General features: G+C 39.9%; 2 protein-coding genes across 2 annotated transcripts; both read left to right on the top strand.

Moving 5' to 3' along the window:
• Positions 1-5,587: 5,587 nt before the first annotated feature.
• On the top strand, positions 5,588-7,376 carry LOC141618468 (uncharacterized). The gene is made up of 3 exons (XM_074435582.1): positions 5,588-5,669; positions 5,913-6,738; positions 7,028-7,376. Exons 1-3 carry the CDS (start codon positions 5,588-5,590, stop codon positions 7,374-7,376), a joined length of 1,257 nt encoding a protein of 418 aa, XP_074291683.1.
• Positions 7,377-7,379: 3 nt separating this feature from the next.
• LOC141618470 (uncharacterized) lies at positions 7,380-8,326 on the top strand. The gene is made up of 2 exons (XM_074435585.1): positions 7,380-7,625; positions 7,724-8,326. Exons 1-2 carry the CDS (start codon positions 7,380-7,382, stop codon positions 8,324-8,326), a joined length of 849 nt encoding a protein of 282 aa, XP_074291686.1.
• The last annotated feature ends 11,182 nt before the right edge of the window (positions 8,327-19,508 follow it).

Genomic DNA, 19,508 nt, shown 5'->3' on the forward strand with positions numbered 1-19,508 from the left:
GATTAACGAAAAAGGAAATAAGACCCATCTTATTTGGTCTTGAGTCACGCCCGTTTGAGAGATAGCTTCACAATAATCACAAAAGGTTTCCATATGAGAATGAGGGTCCTCACTAGGCATTCCCCCGAATTGGCTCCTCTCAACTAGTTGGATGAAGGCGGACTTGGCAATAAAGTTTCCGGTAAGATGTTGTGGTGTAGGAGTACCATTTGGTAGATCCTCCTCGGTGGGTATAGAGTGTGACGAGAATTTAGGCATTGTAGGTGGATTTTGTGTGGTATTGTTTAATGGGTTCTCTTCTCCTTCTATTGCGAAAGGATTGACAAACTCACTAGTGGGTTGAACAACTTCACCAACACCTCCCAAATTCCTCCTAACAAGTCTCCTATTATTCGTCAAGGTTCTTTCGATTTCACGGTCAAAAGGTAACAAATCTCTTTGTAACCTTCTAGACATGCAAAATATCAAACAACTCGAAAACAATTAGAACAAACCTTGAGGAGTTTTACTTCCCAAGGTGAAAAAGACACAACTAAAAACAATAAAAGAAATCTTAAATCAATTAAACACCGTCCCCAAGAACGGCGCCATTTTTGATCGAGGCCATTTCGTGTTCACAATTAAGCATATGTGGTCGTTGGTCAATGGTCGATACAAAACACAATTTATACTTCACAAACAACTCTACAATTAGTAAAGAGGCAAGTAAAGGTCGGATCCCAAGGGACGGGTATTGAAATGAGAATTCTATTGTAACTAGTAGTGTCTAAGGGGTGTCACAAATTGGGTTGATGTAGAAGGTTACTAAACTAAAATAGCAATGAAAATAAACTAACAAGGTGAATAAAATAAGGGGTGTAAACAATTGATTAAAGGCACTAGGGTGTCATGGGTTCATAGGGGAATCATGGGATATGATCATACAAACATGTTCTCAAATTACAAGCAAGCAATTATTGTTGTGATGGATTGAGTTGGGTTATATCTTACAATCCTAGGAAAGTTTGGGTCCCGGAGCCGAATCGATTAGATTGTACAACACCTACAAGTCGACTTAATCTTTCCTACTCAACACATGCATGGTCTAACAAGACTCGAGTTGGGTTATGTCTTACAAGTCAAGTTGAAGGGATAGAAGATGATAGTAAATGCAAGGATTCATAAGCTTAGCATTTCATCAAATATAACATGTGCATGTATTAAGATCAAAACAAGCAAGCAAATAAGATATGAAAGCATATTAATTTAAGCATGAATCATTCCCCATGTTGGTTTCCCCTAATCACCCATTAAACCCTAGCTAAGAGACTACTCACTCATTATCATATTGATCATGCTAGAAAGGTTGTCAATCACACTAACATAATGAAACATGATGAATAAATGAAAGTAATTAGCAATAATTAAAAAGGGATTAGGAGATTATACCTACTAATGATTCCAATAATAAAGCAAGAATAATAGAAGTACTTGAATCCTAGATTGAGAGGTTGTCAATTTCCCAATAATAACCCAAATAATCTTCAATTACCCAAAATAAAGTAAGAACAAGAGAGAGATTAAAGAACTAAAACTTGGATTAAAACTTGATTAATACTTGATTACAATATTGAAGAGAGATTTGATTGATATTAACTACACCAATTATTGATCATAAGAACATGCTCCTCTAATTAGACTAATGGGGTATTTATAGTGAAAATTAGGGAGGATGCATTAGGGTTAACTAAGGGCTAAACTAGTAATTACACTTTTTAAGTTGAGCAAGGAGACTCCGGTATTTTCTGAGAGAAGGGCTTCTCTAATCGTAGCTTGAAGAATGAAAACGTGCTGTACTAAAATCCGTGCGGATGGGAGTCGGGACGGCCGGATCTGGGCTGGAGAATCCGAGCGGATCCTTGGGCAAGACGCTCGGATTGGCGAGGGGGAATCCGAGCGGATTCCTTTGCGGGACGCTCGGATTGGGCTTGGACGGACGGACGGATTGTGTACAATCCGTTCGGATTGTATGGCAGCGTTATTTCTTCTTCTTTTCTTCCCTTTTCTTCATGAATTCCTTGGGGATTTCCTTGGGGACTCAAGGATCCTTTCTCAACAATGCTCTTCTACTATGCTATGTACAAAGGCCTTCTAGTCTTGTCTCTCCTTGATGCTTGGTCATTGAATACGATCAATTTAGCCTTGTTTTGCCATGAAAATGCAAGATTCTTACTCCTTTCCTACCAAGGGATCAAAATCTCAAAGAATATGCAAAACAAAGAACTAAAGATAAGAAATGACCCAAATAGGCACTAAAAAGCATGGAAACAATGGTAATTCGGGGGCTAAATATGCGCCATTTATGGTCACATCACCCCTTGTGTGAGCTTGTTACTAGTGACAATGCAAGGTGTATGATCAAACAAGCCTTCTGGTAAAAAATTAGCATATAAATCGGGGAACATATCTCACCAATCCTTATTTACCATAAACCTATCCAATCTGCTGTAAGTTCTATCCTCAGGTTGTTGTTTATTATTCCATGTAAATAAGGCACCAACAGCTTGAATATCCAGTAAGCCACAATCCCCAACATAATTGAGGAAAGGCTCAATCTCAGCCTGGCTAGTGTTACCTCCACATCGTTCATGGACAGACAAAACACAATTAAAGTCACCTCCTATGGCCCATGGACCACTTATATTGTTGGCCAACTTCCTGAGTTTATCCCACAAAGGAGCTCTTTCTTGAATTCCATTGAAGGCATAGATAAAAGTAAAATAAAAGCATTCCTTGACATGATAATCTAATTAGACTAATGGGGTATTTATATTGGGGATTAGGTGCACAAATTAGGGTTACTAAGGGCTTAAATGACGATTAAGTCCTTGAGGAATCGCTCCTCTCAAGAAAAGATGTAGGTCTTCTTTTAGCTGGTCTTTCAAAAATAAGCGCATCTCAAACGAAGAAAGAAGAGGACGTGTCCCTATGGAGTACAATCTGAGCGTCCAAGGGTCGGGACGGGCGGATTGGGGAGATTATGGACGGGCGGCCTGGTGGTAAGGACGAGCGTCCTGGGGAGCTGCTGGACGGGCGTCCCGATGGTTGAGACGCTCGGATCTTGGCTCAGCTTCCTTTTCTTCTTTTCTTCTTTTCTTCTTTCAACAATCCTCCGGGATTTTGTCGGGGATGCAAGGATCTTCTTCATCATTACCCATCTACTACATTATGTACAAAGGCCTTCTAGTGTTGTCTTCTCTTTGATGCTTGGTCATTAGATTCGATCAATTTAGCTCTATTTTGCCATTAAAATGCAAGGGTTGCACTCCTCTCCTACCAAGGAAACAAAACCTCAAAGAATATGCAAAACAAAGGACTAAAGATAGTAAATGACCCAAATATGCACTAAAAAGCATAGGAACGAGGCTAATTCGGGGAGTAAATATGCTTAAATATTGATCACATCAAATATCCCCAAACCGAACCTTTGCTCGTCCCGAGTAAAGAGGTGACAAAACTAGGACCCTTATTTAAACTATCCTACTAATATAGCCGACATGAGACAATTAGCGGGTCTCACTCCGCCTCTTCAAATCACAACAAGACAACCATGAGTAGGATGCCTTCTTGCAAGGCAAGGTGGGTCTTGCCAAAATGTTGACACATCCAATCATTAAATCACAAAAAATTGAGTAATGGATGCATCTACAAAAAAATAGCCACTTTCCTCATCTAAGTGGCGGAAATTATCTAAAGGGGAAGCAATTCAAGGGTACACACTCCTTCATAGATATGGTTTCTTCAAACTACTAAGCCTAGAAGGATACCAATAAATTACCGCCAAGTTGTGTCAGGCTAGGGTACCTTTGTCCTCAATCGTTAAATGCTTTTGTCAAGAATAGGCTCCCTATGGTGTTAGAAACGCTGGAGGATCGCGGAATTCCTCTTCTTGCCTAGACAAGAATAAGGGTCGTTCCCTCTCTACCATGCACAAAAATGGATACGATGGATAAAGGGATCAATAGTAATTGTGTTTTATTTGGGCGTTTGCTTTTGTTGTTGTTTTTCCCTCCAATTTCTTGTGGCATATAACATTTGAAAACACTTTCTTTTTGCCATTTCTTTTTATTTTTGGCATTTCAATACTTGACAACTTTTCAACTTTTGCATTTTCTTTTGAACATTTTCAAAGTCACCCCAATTAGTAACGAGGGTGCCTTATTTTTGAAGCATAGGAGTTTTCATTTTTGTTACTCCTCTTTTCTTTTGATGCATTTGCAAACTTTTTGACTTTTCATTTCATTTCCTGAACTCAAATTTTGAACAATTTTTGTGCCCATTCCCTTTGATGACAAAAATGTGGTAGAACATGGATGAATGATGGTTGCATGGTTTCAAGGGTCACCTTGGAATAAACGGTAGCCAAGGAGTTATCACACCATAAGGTACTCTTGTCTAGGCCTTAATCCATGGGTCAAAGGATACTAGCGTGACACATCCTATGGTGTTTTACAAGTAGTCTAACAAGCAAAGTCTTAAGAAGAAAAAGCATCTACTAGGGCCTATATACACTTGTCAAGCTTCCCAAATAGACGGTTTCGCAAAATTTTTCCTAAATGCAAACTACATGCCATGATGCAACTAACATTTATACATCCTAATGCATATGCTTCTACCAACTAATATGCCAAATAATCTAAATGCAATCCTAAATTCACATTGTTTATACCGCATTAATCAAAATAAAGCCACATAGTCATTAACATAAAAAGGAAAAAGGAGATTGGAAAGATCATACCATGCGGTCTTCAATATCCTCATGTCTCGGATGTGGCGTAGTCAATCAATGTGAACAAGGATGAACAAACACAATATATACAAAACAATATATACAAATCTATACTACAAAGAAATGAACTTGTTTTTGGATTTTCAATTTTTCAATTTTTCAATTTTTTGGATTTTTCGAATTTATTTTTTTTTTTTTTTTTGGATTTTGAATAAAAGTCAAGTTAGAATTTCCCATCTCCACACTAGTATGGGCATTGTCCTCAATGGCCAATACGATAGGAAATTATGCAATGAATATGCATGACTTCTAAACTAAATGCAAACTACACTAAGCTACACTACATGATGCATGTGTTTTTGTTATGGCGGAGAGCATAATTTAAATTAGCTCCCAATGCATATGCATGGACTTCCCCAAACCAAAATAGGTATTATTTCTAATGTCATGAATTTCGGGGGAAGAACAGGACGATCGCTTGAATTCTCCTCTGTTGTCGTAATTTCATCATGTAATTCTTCCTCTTCATCAATAGGTTCCAATTCCACCTCAAAGCGAAGAGGAGAAACCCTAAGAGATGGCCTCCCTCCCGATTTGGGCGAATTGATATGAGTATTATTCGTACTAGTACTAGCAGACTGAATATCTGACTTTTTTTGGATTTTTTGATTACTATTACTAGATTGATGTCTATTATTATTAGTTTGATTGAGATTTTTTGCAGATTTCCTCATCTTAGCCATTGTTTAACGATGAAGAAATCAGTTAGAACCAGAACTTTCTCTCTCTAGATTCTCTATCATCTCAAGGCAGGCAAACATGTTTTTGTCAATTCATGTGAATTTCATACGGGAGTTGGATTCCAGTGAGTTGCAAATTAACACAGAAATTACACCTGTGGGTTAGATAGGTCCACGTTGTTTATATGAAAGATAAGACTTGGGAGGACTATATACCTGGCAGGGGACCAGTTGGTCTTGGAGGAAGATTTGCTGGACTAAAGATTTGGTCAAGCAGCAGCTATTTAGTGTTGATGATTAGTTTTCTTAGCAATCCACCTAGTACTATGATTGCTGGATTTTGAAAGAAGATGTGGAAGGTGAGATACGTTATTGGTCGACTTCTGTGTTTGGCTATATATTAGGTGCTAATCCACCTAGTACTGTGATTGCTGGATTTATTAAGAGAGTTTGGCAGACTCATGGAGTTGACAAGGTTTCGTTCCTACCTAACGACATTTTTCTGGTTCGTTTTAAGACGAAAGAGCAGCAACATGTGGTCCTCAACACGGGGCATCTTCTCTTTGATAATAAACCTGTGATTATCAAGGAGTGGACACCTGATGCTGTTCTTATTAAGCATGATGTGCAGAAAGTTCCTGTGTGGATGAAACTTCATGGATTAGAGGTTAAATTTTGGGGAAATACTTGTCTAAGGAAACTTAGTGAGGAAGTGGGGCGTTACATTATGTGTGATGATGCCACTGCTAATAGAAGTTTCTTTGGATATGCTCGGGTCCTCATTGAAGTTCAAATTGGTCAAGAGTTCCCAAAGGAGTTACTCTTTAAGGATGAATTGGGAAGTATGCAGAAGGTGAGGGTCGATTATGACTGGTTGCCTCTTCTGTGTACTCAGTGTAAGGGGATGGGGCATGATACTGCTCAGTGCAGGAAAGCTGAGGGTGTCAAACCGGTGAAACGTGTTTGGAAGCCTAAGACCAAAACTGATGTTGTACCTAAGGTTGCTGCTGTACCTAAGGCTGTTGCACCTGCTCAGAAACAAAAACAGACTGAGAAAGTAACCCAGGTTCCTGCAACACCAGTTGTTACCCCTGTGGCTGTGAGTACTCCTCATAGTGCATCAGCTCAGGTGGTCACATCTGCTGTTCCAGTACCAAAAGTAACTGAGGAACCTTCCCTTCCAAGGAGGATTCTATCTCGGATGATGACACAAGAAATCCCTGATAGCAGGTAATACTCTCCTCAGGGTATTACTTTCTTAGATGCTTTGAATATGACTATTTCTCGAAGTGTGGGTATTGGAAAACGTAGCTTCAGGAAAATTCAGTTAGAGAATGGGTAATCTTGGTTTTTGGAACATAAGAGGTATGAATAGTAGGAATAAGCAACTTGAAATAAAAAAGTTCCTTTATCAGCATATTATTGGTTTGTTTGGGCTTTTAGAAACCAAGGTTAAGAGTTGGAATTGGAATAAAGTTAGAAATAAAGTGTGTGATGATTGGTCTATATGTACTAACAGCAGTAAACATAAAGGGGGGAGAATATGGCTCATATGGCAACCTTCTCAATTTGTGGTGACTGTTAAGTATATCACTGATCAGCTTATACACTCTAGTGTTTATGATAAACTAAGGAATATTAATTTTCATTTCACTATAGTATATGGTCTCAATAAAGATAAGGAAAGAGAAAGCTTATGGGAAGATTTAGGCCTCATTAGAAATAGTGTGACCTCTGCCTGGATGGTGTGTGGAGACTTCAACAGTCTTATGCACATGGATGAAAGAGTTGGTGGCACAACTGTCAGTTGGAATGAAGTTGCGCCTATGAGGGACATGGTAGCAAAATGTGATTTGGTGGAGCTATAAACTATGGGGGCCTTCTTCACATGGAATAATAAACATGAACACTCCTCCAAGGTTTATAGCAAAATTGATAGGGTCTTTATTGATGATACCTGGTTGAAGCAATTCCCGGACTGTTTTGCTCATTTCTTACCTGAAGGGCTCTTTGACCACTGCCCTTGCCTCATCCAATTTCATCATGAAGGAGGTAGGAAGGGGGTACCATTTAAATACTTCAACATGTGGTTTATGTTGGACAACTTTAAGCAGATGGTGAGTGATCACTGGGATATGGCCATTAAGGAACTCCTATGTTCCAAATGATCAGAAAATTGAAACTGTTAAAGCCTAAGTTAAAAATGTTGAATAAGGATAATTTCAGTGACATTGAGAATATTACTCAGGTCACGGAATTGTCTTTACAGGAGTTCCAAAAGAAGCTTAGGACAGACCCTCTGAATGAGGGACTCTGTGCCTCTGAGGCTGCCTGTGCAAAGGAGTTAGTTTTTCTCAAGAAAGCTAGAGCTCAATACCTACTACAAAAGTCTAAAGAACAATGGATGGAGGAAGGGGATGAGAATACAGCTTTCTATCATAACAGTATCAAACATAGAAGAATGAAAAACAGGGTTAATCAGGTGAAGACTCAGAATGGGATTTTGTGTCAGACTCAGCAACACATACATGATGCATTCCAGGATTTTTATGTCAATCTTTTAGGGTCTTCCAAACCAGTTGCTCCTATTAATCATGGGATTGTGAGGAAAGGAGCTTGCCTTACAATTGAGCATAAGAAACTGCTGCTTCAACCTGTGACTGATGAGGAGGTCAGAGCTGTCATGTTCTCTATCCCTGGGACCAAAGCTCCTGGCCCAGATGGATACAGCAGTCAGTTCTTCAAAGACACATGGGCAATTGTAGGGAAGGATGTTATCAAGGCTGTTAGGAGTGTTTTCACCTCTGGAAAACTTTGAAAGGAATGTAATGCTACTATTTTAACCTTGATTCCCAAAGTTGAGGTGCCTGAAGCTGTTCACCAGTTTAGACCAATAGCCTGTTGTAACAACATCTATAAATGTGTTGCAAAGGTATTGTGTACTAGGATGAGTGCTATTTTGCCTGAAATAATCAGTCCTTCTCAAAGTGCATTCACTAAGGGAAAGGACATAGTGGGCAACATTCTCATTTGCCAAGATCTAATTAAACTGTATAATAGGAAGGCTTGCTCTCCTAGAGTCATGATGAAGATAGACTTGCAAAAAGCCTATGACTCAGTTGAGTGGGCTTTCTTACATGAAATGTTGGAAGCTCTTAACTTCCCTCCAAGTATTATTGCCATCCTGATGCAATGTGTGTCCACCCCTACCTATTATATTGCTCTTAATGGGAATATCTTTGGGTATTTCAAGGGGAGAAGAGGTTTCAGGCAAGGGGACCCCCTCTCCCCCTTACTCTTTACCATCTGCCTTGAATACTTGAGCAGGATCTTGGCTTGGGTGCAACAGCAAAAGGAGTTCAGATATCATCCCCTCTGCAAGAGAGTCCAATTGAGTCATCTGTGCTTTGCAGATGATCTCATTATGTTCTGTAGAGGAGACCATCCTTCTATTGTCTTATTGTTGAGGGCCTTCAAAACCTTCTTTAAGGCTTCAGGTCTGAATATGAATCAGGGGAAGTCAAATATTTATAGTAATGGAGTTGATAACTCTACTATGGCTAGGTTAATCAGACTCTCTGGGATGCAAAGAGGGACTGTTCCTTTCCGTTATTTGGGTGTCACTATTACACCAAAAAGATTGGGTGTTAATGATTGCCATCATTTGATTGAGAAAGTAACTGGTAGAATTAAAAGCTTGGGTGCACGCAAACTGTCCTATGCAGGAAGAGTGGTGCTGATTAAGTCAGTACTGCATAATTTACACAATTACAGGGCTCGTGTCTTTATTTTACCTAAGACTGTCCTTCACAAGATTGATTGTGTGTGTAGGCAGTTCCTATGGTATGGTACTGACATGAAGGAGGGTCCTGCTATGGTGGGATGGGACAGCATTTGTAAGAGTAAAAGGAAGGGAGGCCTTGGTTTGAGAAGTCTGTACTGGTGGAATATTGTTGCAGTGGCAAAATATGCCTGGTGGATTGCTAAGAAAACTGATCACCTGTGGGTTAGATGGGTCCACGCTGTTTATATGAAAGATAAGACTTGGGAGGACTATATACCTGGCCAGGGGACCAGTTGGTCTTGGAGGAAGATTTGTTGGACTAAAGATTTGGTCAAGCAGCAGCTACTTAGTGTTGATGAATTTCGGGGGAGTTTATGCACATGGAATGCAATGCATGAAACTAAAGATTGTCATTTTGGATTTTACAAGTTGGGAACAAAGATAAAGAACACCTTAATGAAGCCAAGGTGTTAGTCCTCCAATGTTGGTAGGACTCCACAAACTAAATGATCAAGATAAAATAAAAACAAGAGAAGTAGACAAACCATAAGGGAGGTGTAAGAATGTAGGAGCCTCCAAAGTTTGCTAATCCTCACCCATCGTATCATCATCATCATCATCTCTTGAGGCATCATCAACCTCCATAGATGTGGAATCATGTCCACTCTCTCTTTCACTTGCTTATTCTTCCTCACTTTCGTCTTCCTCTTCTTGAGCTTCTTCTTCTTGAACCTCTTCTTCTTCTCCTCCTTCTTGGTCACCACCCTCTTCAACAACCATCTCCTCTCCACCCGTTCTAGCACCACTAGGAATTCTAGGAAAGAATACTTCCCTATCCGCCAAACTAGGCAAAGGACAAGACGGATCAAGAAGTCCTTGCCTAGCTAGATGTAGGAGGGGCGGATATTGGGCCTTGTAAGCATCCACTTTATCATTATAAGCTTGCTTGTGCATTTCCCTCATGAGTAGTGTCAAGTAATCATTTCCCACTTCGACATCCTTGGGTTTGAACTCTTGGTATTCAAATGGGTAAGGTGGGGTGATAATGGAGGAGGAGGGCTCGGCAATTTCACCTCTTTGTTGTTGAATGATATACTCGGTCTCTTCGGAGAGTGGGAGAAGGTAGTTCGGTCGGTGAACATTCAATCGGCAAATTTTGGAAGGCAAGGTGAAGGATCTAGCTTCATCTGTTAACCACCCATATTTGTCGTCAAGAGTGTCGTGCTTGACCCACTTGAACTTGTGAATCATGGTGTCCATATCAACAAGATAGCCTCCTTAAACCGGCAAATAGGTGTTGGTTTGTTGAAATCCCGGTTAAAATGCTTAGCCAAATGGGTAACTAGTCCTCCATTGACAATAAAGGCGGTGCCTTCTTTGCCACAATCGACATTAAGCCATCGTTCAACCAAAAGTCTTAGAGCATTGTATGGCTTGGTAAATTCCCTCCCAATGTTCAAGGCCTACTCAAGAAGAATACAATCGAGCTTGGTAAGATGATTTGTGCCATTTATAGCTATCAAAGTATTCCCAATGACCTTATGTCATACTCTAATGCCCAGATGGTGGACTAAGAGAGCACGACAATCATGAAAGAGTATGAATTTCTTTCCGGAAATTGCCATCCAAAGAGGTGCGGGGTCATACTTGATAGGAGTCTTTGTATATTTCGGGTTATCACTAAGGCCTAATATCTTACCCAATTCGCCATAAGTTATGCGTCTATCAATATTTTGAAGACGAAACTCGATGTTGGTTCGAGTCTCCACCCTTGTGACTTTCAAAGAACTTAAAAATCCCAAGGTGAGGGAGGGGTATGTCAATTCTTTCATTGTAAACAATTTACCCAATCCCATAGACTCAAAGAAGGTTTTGGTTTGTTCAAGAACACCCAATTTTGACAATGCATCTTCACAAATAAACTTAGTAGGCATGATGGTTTTCTTAGCAAAGAGAATGAATTTCTCCCTATGAGAGTCGGAAGTGAAAGTTACCTCCGGATAATTGGATAATTGTTCGATGACCGGAGCTGTTGATGTTGTAGCTTCCATAGGGGGATCTTGTTGTTTAACCTCCAACCTTGCCTCATGGACTACCAATGCCTTTGACAATTGTTTTGCTTGAAGAGCTAGTTGTATTTTGGAAAGTGTCTTCATTGGGTGTGCCTTATTACCTCCTTTAGTTCTTACCATTCTCCTTTGCTTGATTACACCAATGAAAGATTGAAATCTTCAATTTTTAGTTATACCCAAATCAATTTCGGATGAATGAATGTTGCTTTGTATCCTAAAAATCGACTCAAAGGTTGAAGATTTTGGTGTTTGAATCACTTGTTGTTGCAAAAGGAGTGATTAATTTTTGATGTGAGGAAGTTTGGATTTGATTTGGTTGAGGAAATTTGATTTTGTTGATGCAGAGGATGAGGGTTTTTAGGGTTTTTGGGTTTTGGGTAGTGTTTATATGTTGAAGAAATGAGAATGAATGGGAGAAAAAGGGTTTAAATCAACCGTTATATTTGAAAGTGCAGCGGAGGACGAGCGGACGTGGCATCGGGACGGCCGGATTCTTTGTGGAGGGACGATCGTCTTTCTGGGTAGACGCTCGGATTCTCTTACAGAGAAGATCCCAGATTTTTGCTATTGAAAAGACGAGCGTCTTTTGTGAAGGACGGTCGTCCAAAATGAGACGAGCGGATTCTCAGCTGAGACGCTCAGATTTTTTTACAGACCAGTTTTTTTGTATTCTGCAGCTCTACCAGACGAGCGTCTGGTGACTTTGGACGCTCGGGTTCTTCAGGACGAGCGGATTGTCCGTTTGGCCGCTCGAATTCCTCCCTGACCACACGGATTCAGGTTCATCCGTGGGTACTTCGTAACCCGTGTCATTTTCATTCTTCAATTCTCATGTTCTTCCTTGTAGGGGCACTACAAAGGCAATTGCTATCCCCACACTAAGGTAAAGCACTACACATCAATAAAATCGTAAGTCCCTCCCTCACTTCTCTCAAAATGATGAATATCTTGATCCAGGCACAAAAATAAATCCAAAAATGACAAAAATGCAATGTAATAATTGAAATACAAGTTAGAGAGTTAGAATATTTACAAATGGTGGTTTAGGGAGGACTCCACCAAACTGTCATCCAATGTGAGATGTCAAGGGGGCATGTTCAAGGTGTTGTTGATGTTACTCAACACCTCGAAGAAGTATTCGAAAGCTTGCTCATTATCATGATAAAGGTCCTCAGTAGTTTTTTTGCACTTATTGTTCTCCATGATGGTCTTGGTTCATAGCATTACCAATATAGGGATTGAATATCCCTTCGAACTCATCATCCCAAAGACCGCAAACTTCGTCTACTTGATCATTAAAAATTTCTTGAGTTTATAGAGACAATTCTCCTTCTTTCTTGTCTTGGCCAATGAGGCCATCTTCTTCACTTGTCATGGGTGAGCTTTTCAAGCTCTCATTGTTGCTATTTCCTTGCTCTTTTGATGGAGCATCATCCACTTTCTTTTTCCATTGAAATTCCAACTTCTTCCTATCATCCTTCCGGCTATAGTGATCAAACATAAAACATGGCTCATGCAATCGGGGAGCTCTCATGGTCTTGTCAAGATTGAAAGTGATGGTTTCATCTCCCACATCAAGGCTGAGTTCTCCCTGCTTCACATCGATCACCGCTCCTGCAGTGTGCAAGAAAGGTCTTCCTAAGATAATAGGAATGTTGGAGTCTTCTTCCATGTCAACAATAACGAAATCCACCGGGATGAAGAATTTTCCAATTCTCACGGGAACATCTTCCCATACCCCTAAAGGTGTCTTTGTTGATCTTTCCGCCATTTGAAGCGTGATGTTGGTACATTTGAGTTCTCCCATTCCTAGCCTCTTGCTAACCGAATATGGCATGACACTAACACTTGCCCCAAGGTCACATAGAGCTTTGTTGATTGTAGTGTCACCAATAGTGCATGGAATGGAGAAACTTCCCGGATGCTTGAGTTTTGGAGGTGAACTCCCTTGAAGGATGACACTACTCACCTTAGTTAAGGCAATAGTCTCAAGCTTCCGGATTGATTTCTTCTTCGTAAGGATGTCCTTCATGTACTTTGCATAGGCCGGAACGTGATTGATCAATTCCGTGAAAGGAATCGAGACTTCTAAATTCTTCACAATTTCCATGAATTTTCCAAGTTGGTCATCAAACTTAGGCTTAGCTTGACGACTCGGGAATGGAAGTCTAATCACAATTGGCTCTTTCTCTTTGGCCTTTTCTTCACTTTTCTTTGAAACTTCTTGATTGGTGGGTTCTTCTTCCCTAGTGTTTTGCACAACTCTTTCCTTGTCACTAGCTTCCATAACTTCATCCTCAACTTGCTTCTCTGGTCCTTCATATCTCGTACCACTCCTCAAGTGAATGGCACTAACCGTTTCATGTCTTGGGGGATTACTTTGAGGTGGTAATTTCCCCATTTGTCTTTGAGAGTTTGAAGATGCTAGTTGGGTCATTTGAGTTTCCATCATTTTTGTGTGGGCTAGGATGTTGTTGATGGTGATGTATTTTGCTTGGCTATCTTTTTGCATTTGAGTGAAAAATTCTTGTTGATTCTTTTGCATTTGGAGGACCGATTTTTGAACATCAAAACATTGGTCATTTTGTTGATTGTATGGAGTTTCATTTTGATAACCTTGGTTTTGGTTGAAAAAGGGTCTTTGATTTTGGTTTCTCATGGGAGGTGGGGTGTATGTCGGTTGAGGGTTTTTAACATTTTGGCTTTTGTATGAGAGATTTGGGTGGAATTTGGTGTTTTCATTGTAATAGTTGGAATAAGGGGTACCATTTTTGTATGCTTGAAAAGCGTTCACTTGCTCATTCGTTCCCCTACATTCACTTTGGTCATGTCCCAAAGTTCCACAATTTGTTCCCCTACATTCACTTTGGTGATGCTTTGGTGATTTTGAGGCTTCTTCAAGCTTAGCCATAGCCTTCTAAAACTTCAAGTTGATAGTATCAATATGAGCACTAAGTTGAGCACCCAATTGAGTAATAGAGTCCACTTCATGCTTTCCTCCTCTAGTAGACTTGCGAGGTCTACTATATTGTGAATTATGGACCGCCATTTCCTCAATCTTGTTCCAAGTTTGATTATCGTAAACTTCGGTGAACATACCATTTTATCCCATGTTGAGAATGTTTCTTGAGTCTTCGTAAAGACCATTCCAAAATTGTTGTACCAAGAACCACTCGCTAAGTCCATGATGAGGACATGAGCGACAAATTCCTTAATTTGAGCTCTTAGCATGTTAGTCTTTTCCGGAGGGTATAATTTTTGGTAGAAAGCTAGGGCCAACTTCTTCCACGAGTCAATTTCAAGAGTAGCCTTGTCAAGGCTTTTCAACCATTGTTTCGCGGTGCCAATTAGAGAAAAAGGAAATAATACTCATTGAATTTGGTCTTGAGTCACTCCAGTTTGTGAAATCACATCACAATAGTCACAAAAAGTTTCCATGTGGGAATGAGGGTCTTCACTAGGCATCCCTCCAAATTGGCTTTCTTCGACTAATTGGATAAATGCGGATTTTGCAATGAAATTTCCGGTTAAGTGTTGTGGTGTGGGAGTTCCATTGGGTAGGTTCTCCTCGGTTGGTACGGAATGTGATGAAAACTTAGGCATTGTGGGTTGATTGTGTGATTGATTTTGTGTTGGATTCTCCTCACCTTCTCTTGCAAAAGGGTTGATGAACTCAATAGTGTTTGGTTGAATATCTACAACCTCACCAATACCTCTCAAAGTATTTCTAGCAAGTCTTCTATTGGTTGTCAAAGTCCTTTCAATTTCGTGATAAATGGGTAACAAGTTACCTTGTAATCTTCTAGACATGCAAAATATCAAACAACTCGAAAACAATTAGAACAAACCTTGAGGAGTTTACTATCTTTAGTCCTTTGTTTTGCATATTCTTTGAGGTTTTGTTTCCTTGGTAGGATAGGAGTGCAAACCTTGCATTTTCATGGCAAAATAGAACTAAATTGATCGAATCTAATGACCAAGCATCAAAGAGAAGACAATACTAGAAGGCCTTTGTACATAATGTAGTAGATGGGCAATGATGAAGAAGATGCTTGCATCCCCGACAAAATCCCGGAGGATTGTTGGAAGAAGAAAAGAAGAAAAGAAGAAAAGGAAGCTGAGCTAAGATCCGCTCATCTCACCCATCGGGACGCCCGTCCAACAGCTCCCCAGGACGCTCGTCCAAACCACCAGGCCGCTCGTCCAGCAGCTCCCCTATCCGCCCGTCCCGACCCTTGGACGCTCGGATTGTCCTCCAGAGAGACACGTCCTCTTCTTTCTTCATTCGAGATGCTCATATTTTTGGAAGACTAGCTAAAGGGAGACCCGCATCTTTTCTTGAAAGGAGCGATTCCTCGAGGACTTAATCGTCATTTAAGCCCTTAGTAACCCTAATTTGTGCACCTAATCCCCACTATAAATACCCCATTAGTCTAATTAGATTATCATGTTCTTCTTATCAATCTTTAGTGTAGTTTATATTATTCTAATCTCCCTTTAATCTTGTAATCAACTTCTAATCAAGTATTAATACAAATCTCATTTCCTTAATTTCTCTATTGTTCATCTTTTATTTTGGGTAATTGAAGATTATTTGGGTTTATTGGGAGATTGACAACCTTCCATCAATCATCAAGTACTTTTATTATTCTTTGCATTATTATTTTGGAATCATCATTAGGCATAATTCTCTTAATCCCTTTTTTAGTTATTGTTAATCATCTTCATTTATTCATCATGTTTTGCTTTGTTAATATGAATGACAACCTTGTTAACATGTTAAACTTGATAATGAGTGAGTAGTTTCCTTAACTAGGGTTAATGGGGAATTAGGGGAAACCAACATGGGGGATGATTCATGCTTAATTTAATATGTTTTCATAATTTATTTGCTTGCTTGTTGTGATCTCAACTTATGCACATGTTATGTTTGATGAAATGCGAGCCTATGAATCCTTGCATTTTTTTTACCCATCACTTACCTTTTCAATGAGACTTGTAAGACATAAACCAACTCGAGTCTTATTAAACCATGCATATAGTTGAGTAGGGAGGATTAAGTCGACTTGTAGGTGTTGTACAATCTAATCAATTCGGCTCCAGGACCCAAACCTTCCTAGGATTGTAATATATAAAACAACTCGATCCTATCACAACAATAATTGCTTGCTTATAATTCGAGAATATGTTTGTATGACCAATTCTCATGAATCCCCTATGAACCCATGACCCCCTAGTGCTTTTAATCAATTGTTTACATCTCATTTTAGTCATCTTGCTTGTTTACTTTTATTGTTATCTAGTTTAGTGATCTTCTTATCTTAACCCAAATTGTGACACCCCTAGACACCACTACTTGCAATCGAAAATCCTACATCAATACCCGTCCCTTGGGATCCGACCTTTACTTACCTCTTTACTAGTAGTAGAGTTGTTTGTAAAGTTATAAATATTGTTTTGGTCTAGGTGCTCCTAACGACAAGTAACCGAAATCTAAGCTAAGAAAGCGACCCGACCAAAAAATGGCGCCGTTGTCGGGGACGGTGTTAACTTGATTTGATTTTATTTGATTGTTAGTAGTTGTGTCTTTCTTTGCCTTGGGGAAGTAAAACTCCTCAAGGTTTGTTCTAACTGTTTTCGAGTTGTTCGATATTTTGCAAGATGGATATTATAGATTGTTTTGTTGAGGACTGTAATACTACGGATTTATGAGTCTCTGGGTATTCTATCGAGTAGGCCTTACTCTGTCGAGTAAGGGTGAGTTGCAGTTTAAAATAGTTTCTGACCTGTTGGGTACTCGATTGAGTAACGTAGATACTCGATCGAGTAAGGGGGCACTCGATCGAGTACCTCGATTACTCGATCGAGTAGCCATTCTGGGGATGATTTCTTGGGTTTTGTTAATAATGCGATTAAGTATATAATAACTTCCGTCACTTTTATTTAAACACTTTTAAAACCTAATTACTTTCAAAGAGAGAAATCAAACTACGTTCTTCGCATCAATCGCATTGTTGGCAAATCCCGAAGCTTGGAAGGTCGGATTTTACCTTTCTTTATACCGTTGTGATCCTTGCGTCGAGGGTAACATCTATGTACCATTTTTATAGTATTTCATTAAAGTTGGTTAAACCCTAATGTTGGGAATTTGGGGTTTTGTTGTATGTTGTGTTTCGTAGTGATTATATGTTTGTATGTTAGGAGGAGGATTCGTAGAGGAAGCGTTTTGATATCAGCTGTGAGATCGTCTGATTGTTTTGTACTTTCCATGTAGGGTTTCCCTACTCAGTATTAGTCCTATAATGTGTTGTGATGTTTTGTGGTTGTTGAATATTATCATACTCGTATTGTGACGATTGCTGGATTTGGTTGCTGATAGTAGTTGTGATGGATTGTATCTGTCTGTGTTCTTCGGGGTGCGTCCCTGGCTGAGTGGAGTAACTTGCGGGAGTGGCTTCATGCCCATGATTCGCCTTCTGTGGAACCCGCCACAGAAGGGATGTGCACATTAATGGATTTGGGTTTATCGCTCGATGGAGATGAGCGGGGCTTAGGTGGGAACGGCTGCGGTCCCTCACTGGCGGCGAGGAGTGACCTGTTGCGATGGGCACTCTGGCAGGGCTACACACTTTAGTATGTAGTCAGGATTGTGGAGTTGGGTTCGGAGTTCGAAGATATCTGTGATGATTAAGCTGTTTGTTTTACTGTATCGTTGGTTTATATAAATTGTGTGATTAGTACTGACCCCGTTTAATGTTTTAAAAACTGTGGTGATCCATTCGGGGATGGTGAGCAGGTATGAGTCGATTTACTGGGATAGCTGGGATGTGCCACCGTCTGATGATAGAAGTCTTCCGCTGTAGCTTAGTAGTTTAATAAACATTTCAATTCAGTTAAAATTTTAAATTTGGCAATTTGGCTGAAACAAACTGATAAAACCTAAAAAGCTCTGAAGAGAGATAAAGCTCTGAAATCCTAACCTAGTTTTGCAATGACGGCTGTTAAACCAGCTTCCCAAAATAGATTTTCGCCATTATTGCTTACTAGATCAACTCAAAAAAATCAAAAAACTTCGACACCAAGCCTTACTACTACAGGACAGTCTAAAGATGGAAACTTTCGGGTTCCTTCGTCTGTGGATACTGGTAAAACTAAGCCTATGAATGAAGTTCAAGGTGTCCCTATTTTGGATCTTAGTGTTGCGGATCCTGTGGAGTCAGCGGGATGGCTTTTGCGGAAAGGGGGTAAGGATGTACCACTAATGGAAACAATACTTGAAGAGGAGGATCCTGTTGAGCTGCTACAATTTTCTCACGATGATATTAAAACTGAGGTAGCTTTCTGGTCTAATTCTGTTGTATGTTACATTCTGAGTGCAAACCCCCCCTGGGATGCAGTTGAAGATTATGTGTATCGTGTATGGGAGCAATTTGGTATTGAGAGGGTTTATTTTATGGATAATGGTGTGTTTATGGTTAGATTTACTAAGTCTGCTGGTAAGGATGCATTACTCCATTCTGGTTACTATTTGTATGATAATAAACCCATTATAATTAAACCTTGGTCTGTGGATATGTAACTTGTGAAGGAAAAAGTTGATGTGGTTCCCGTCTGGATTAGAATGTATGGGATTCCTTTTAAGTTCTGGGCTAATTGTCTCCCTAGAATTGCTAACCTGGTGGGGAAATATGTTCAACAGGATAGGGATACTATTGATAAGGTGCGTTTGAGTTATGCTCGTGTTATGGTTGAATTACCTATGGATCAGAATTTGCCTGAGACCATTCAATTCCTAGATGAGAATGGGCATGTTGTGAATGTGAAGGTGGAGTATGAATGGAAACCTATCTCTTGCACTAGTTGTGGGAGGATGGGGCATAATTCTTCACAGTGTAGGAAGCCCACAAAGAAGAAAGGCAAGACCAAAGACTCGAATATCGAGGCCTAGCAGCGAAAAGGTTTGGAGACCCGTATAGAAGACCAAGGAGAATGCTGTCTTATCTCCTAATATGCTTACTCCTGCAAATTTCCCTCCTCTGTCTGCTGTGAGGGCTACTCCAGTTGTTCAGTCTACCCCTGCTAAGAATATCTTTCGAATGAATAGGCAGGAGAACATGGTTGGGGTAAGGCTATCTGGGAAGTTT

This window comes from Silene latifolia, chromosome X (assembly GCF_048544455.1).
Source record: "Silene latifolia isolate original U9 population chromosome X, ASM4854445v1, whole genome shotgun sequence".
NCBI classification, from domain to species: Eukaryota; Viridiplantae; Streptophyta; class Magnoliopsida; order Caryophyllales; family Caryophyllaceae; genus Silene; species Silene latifolia.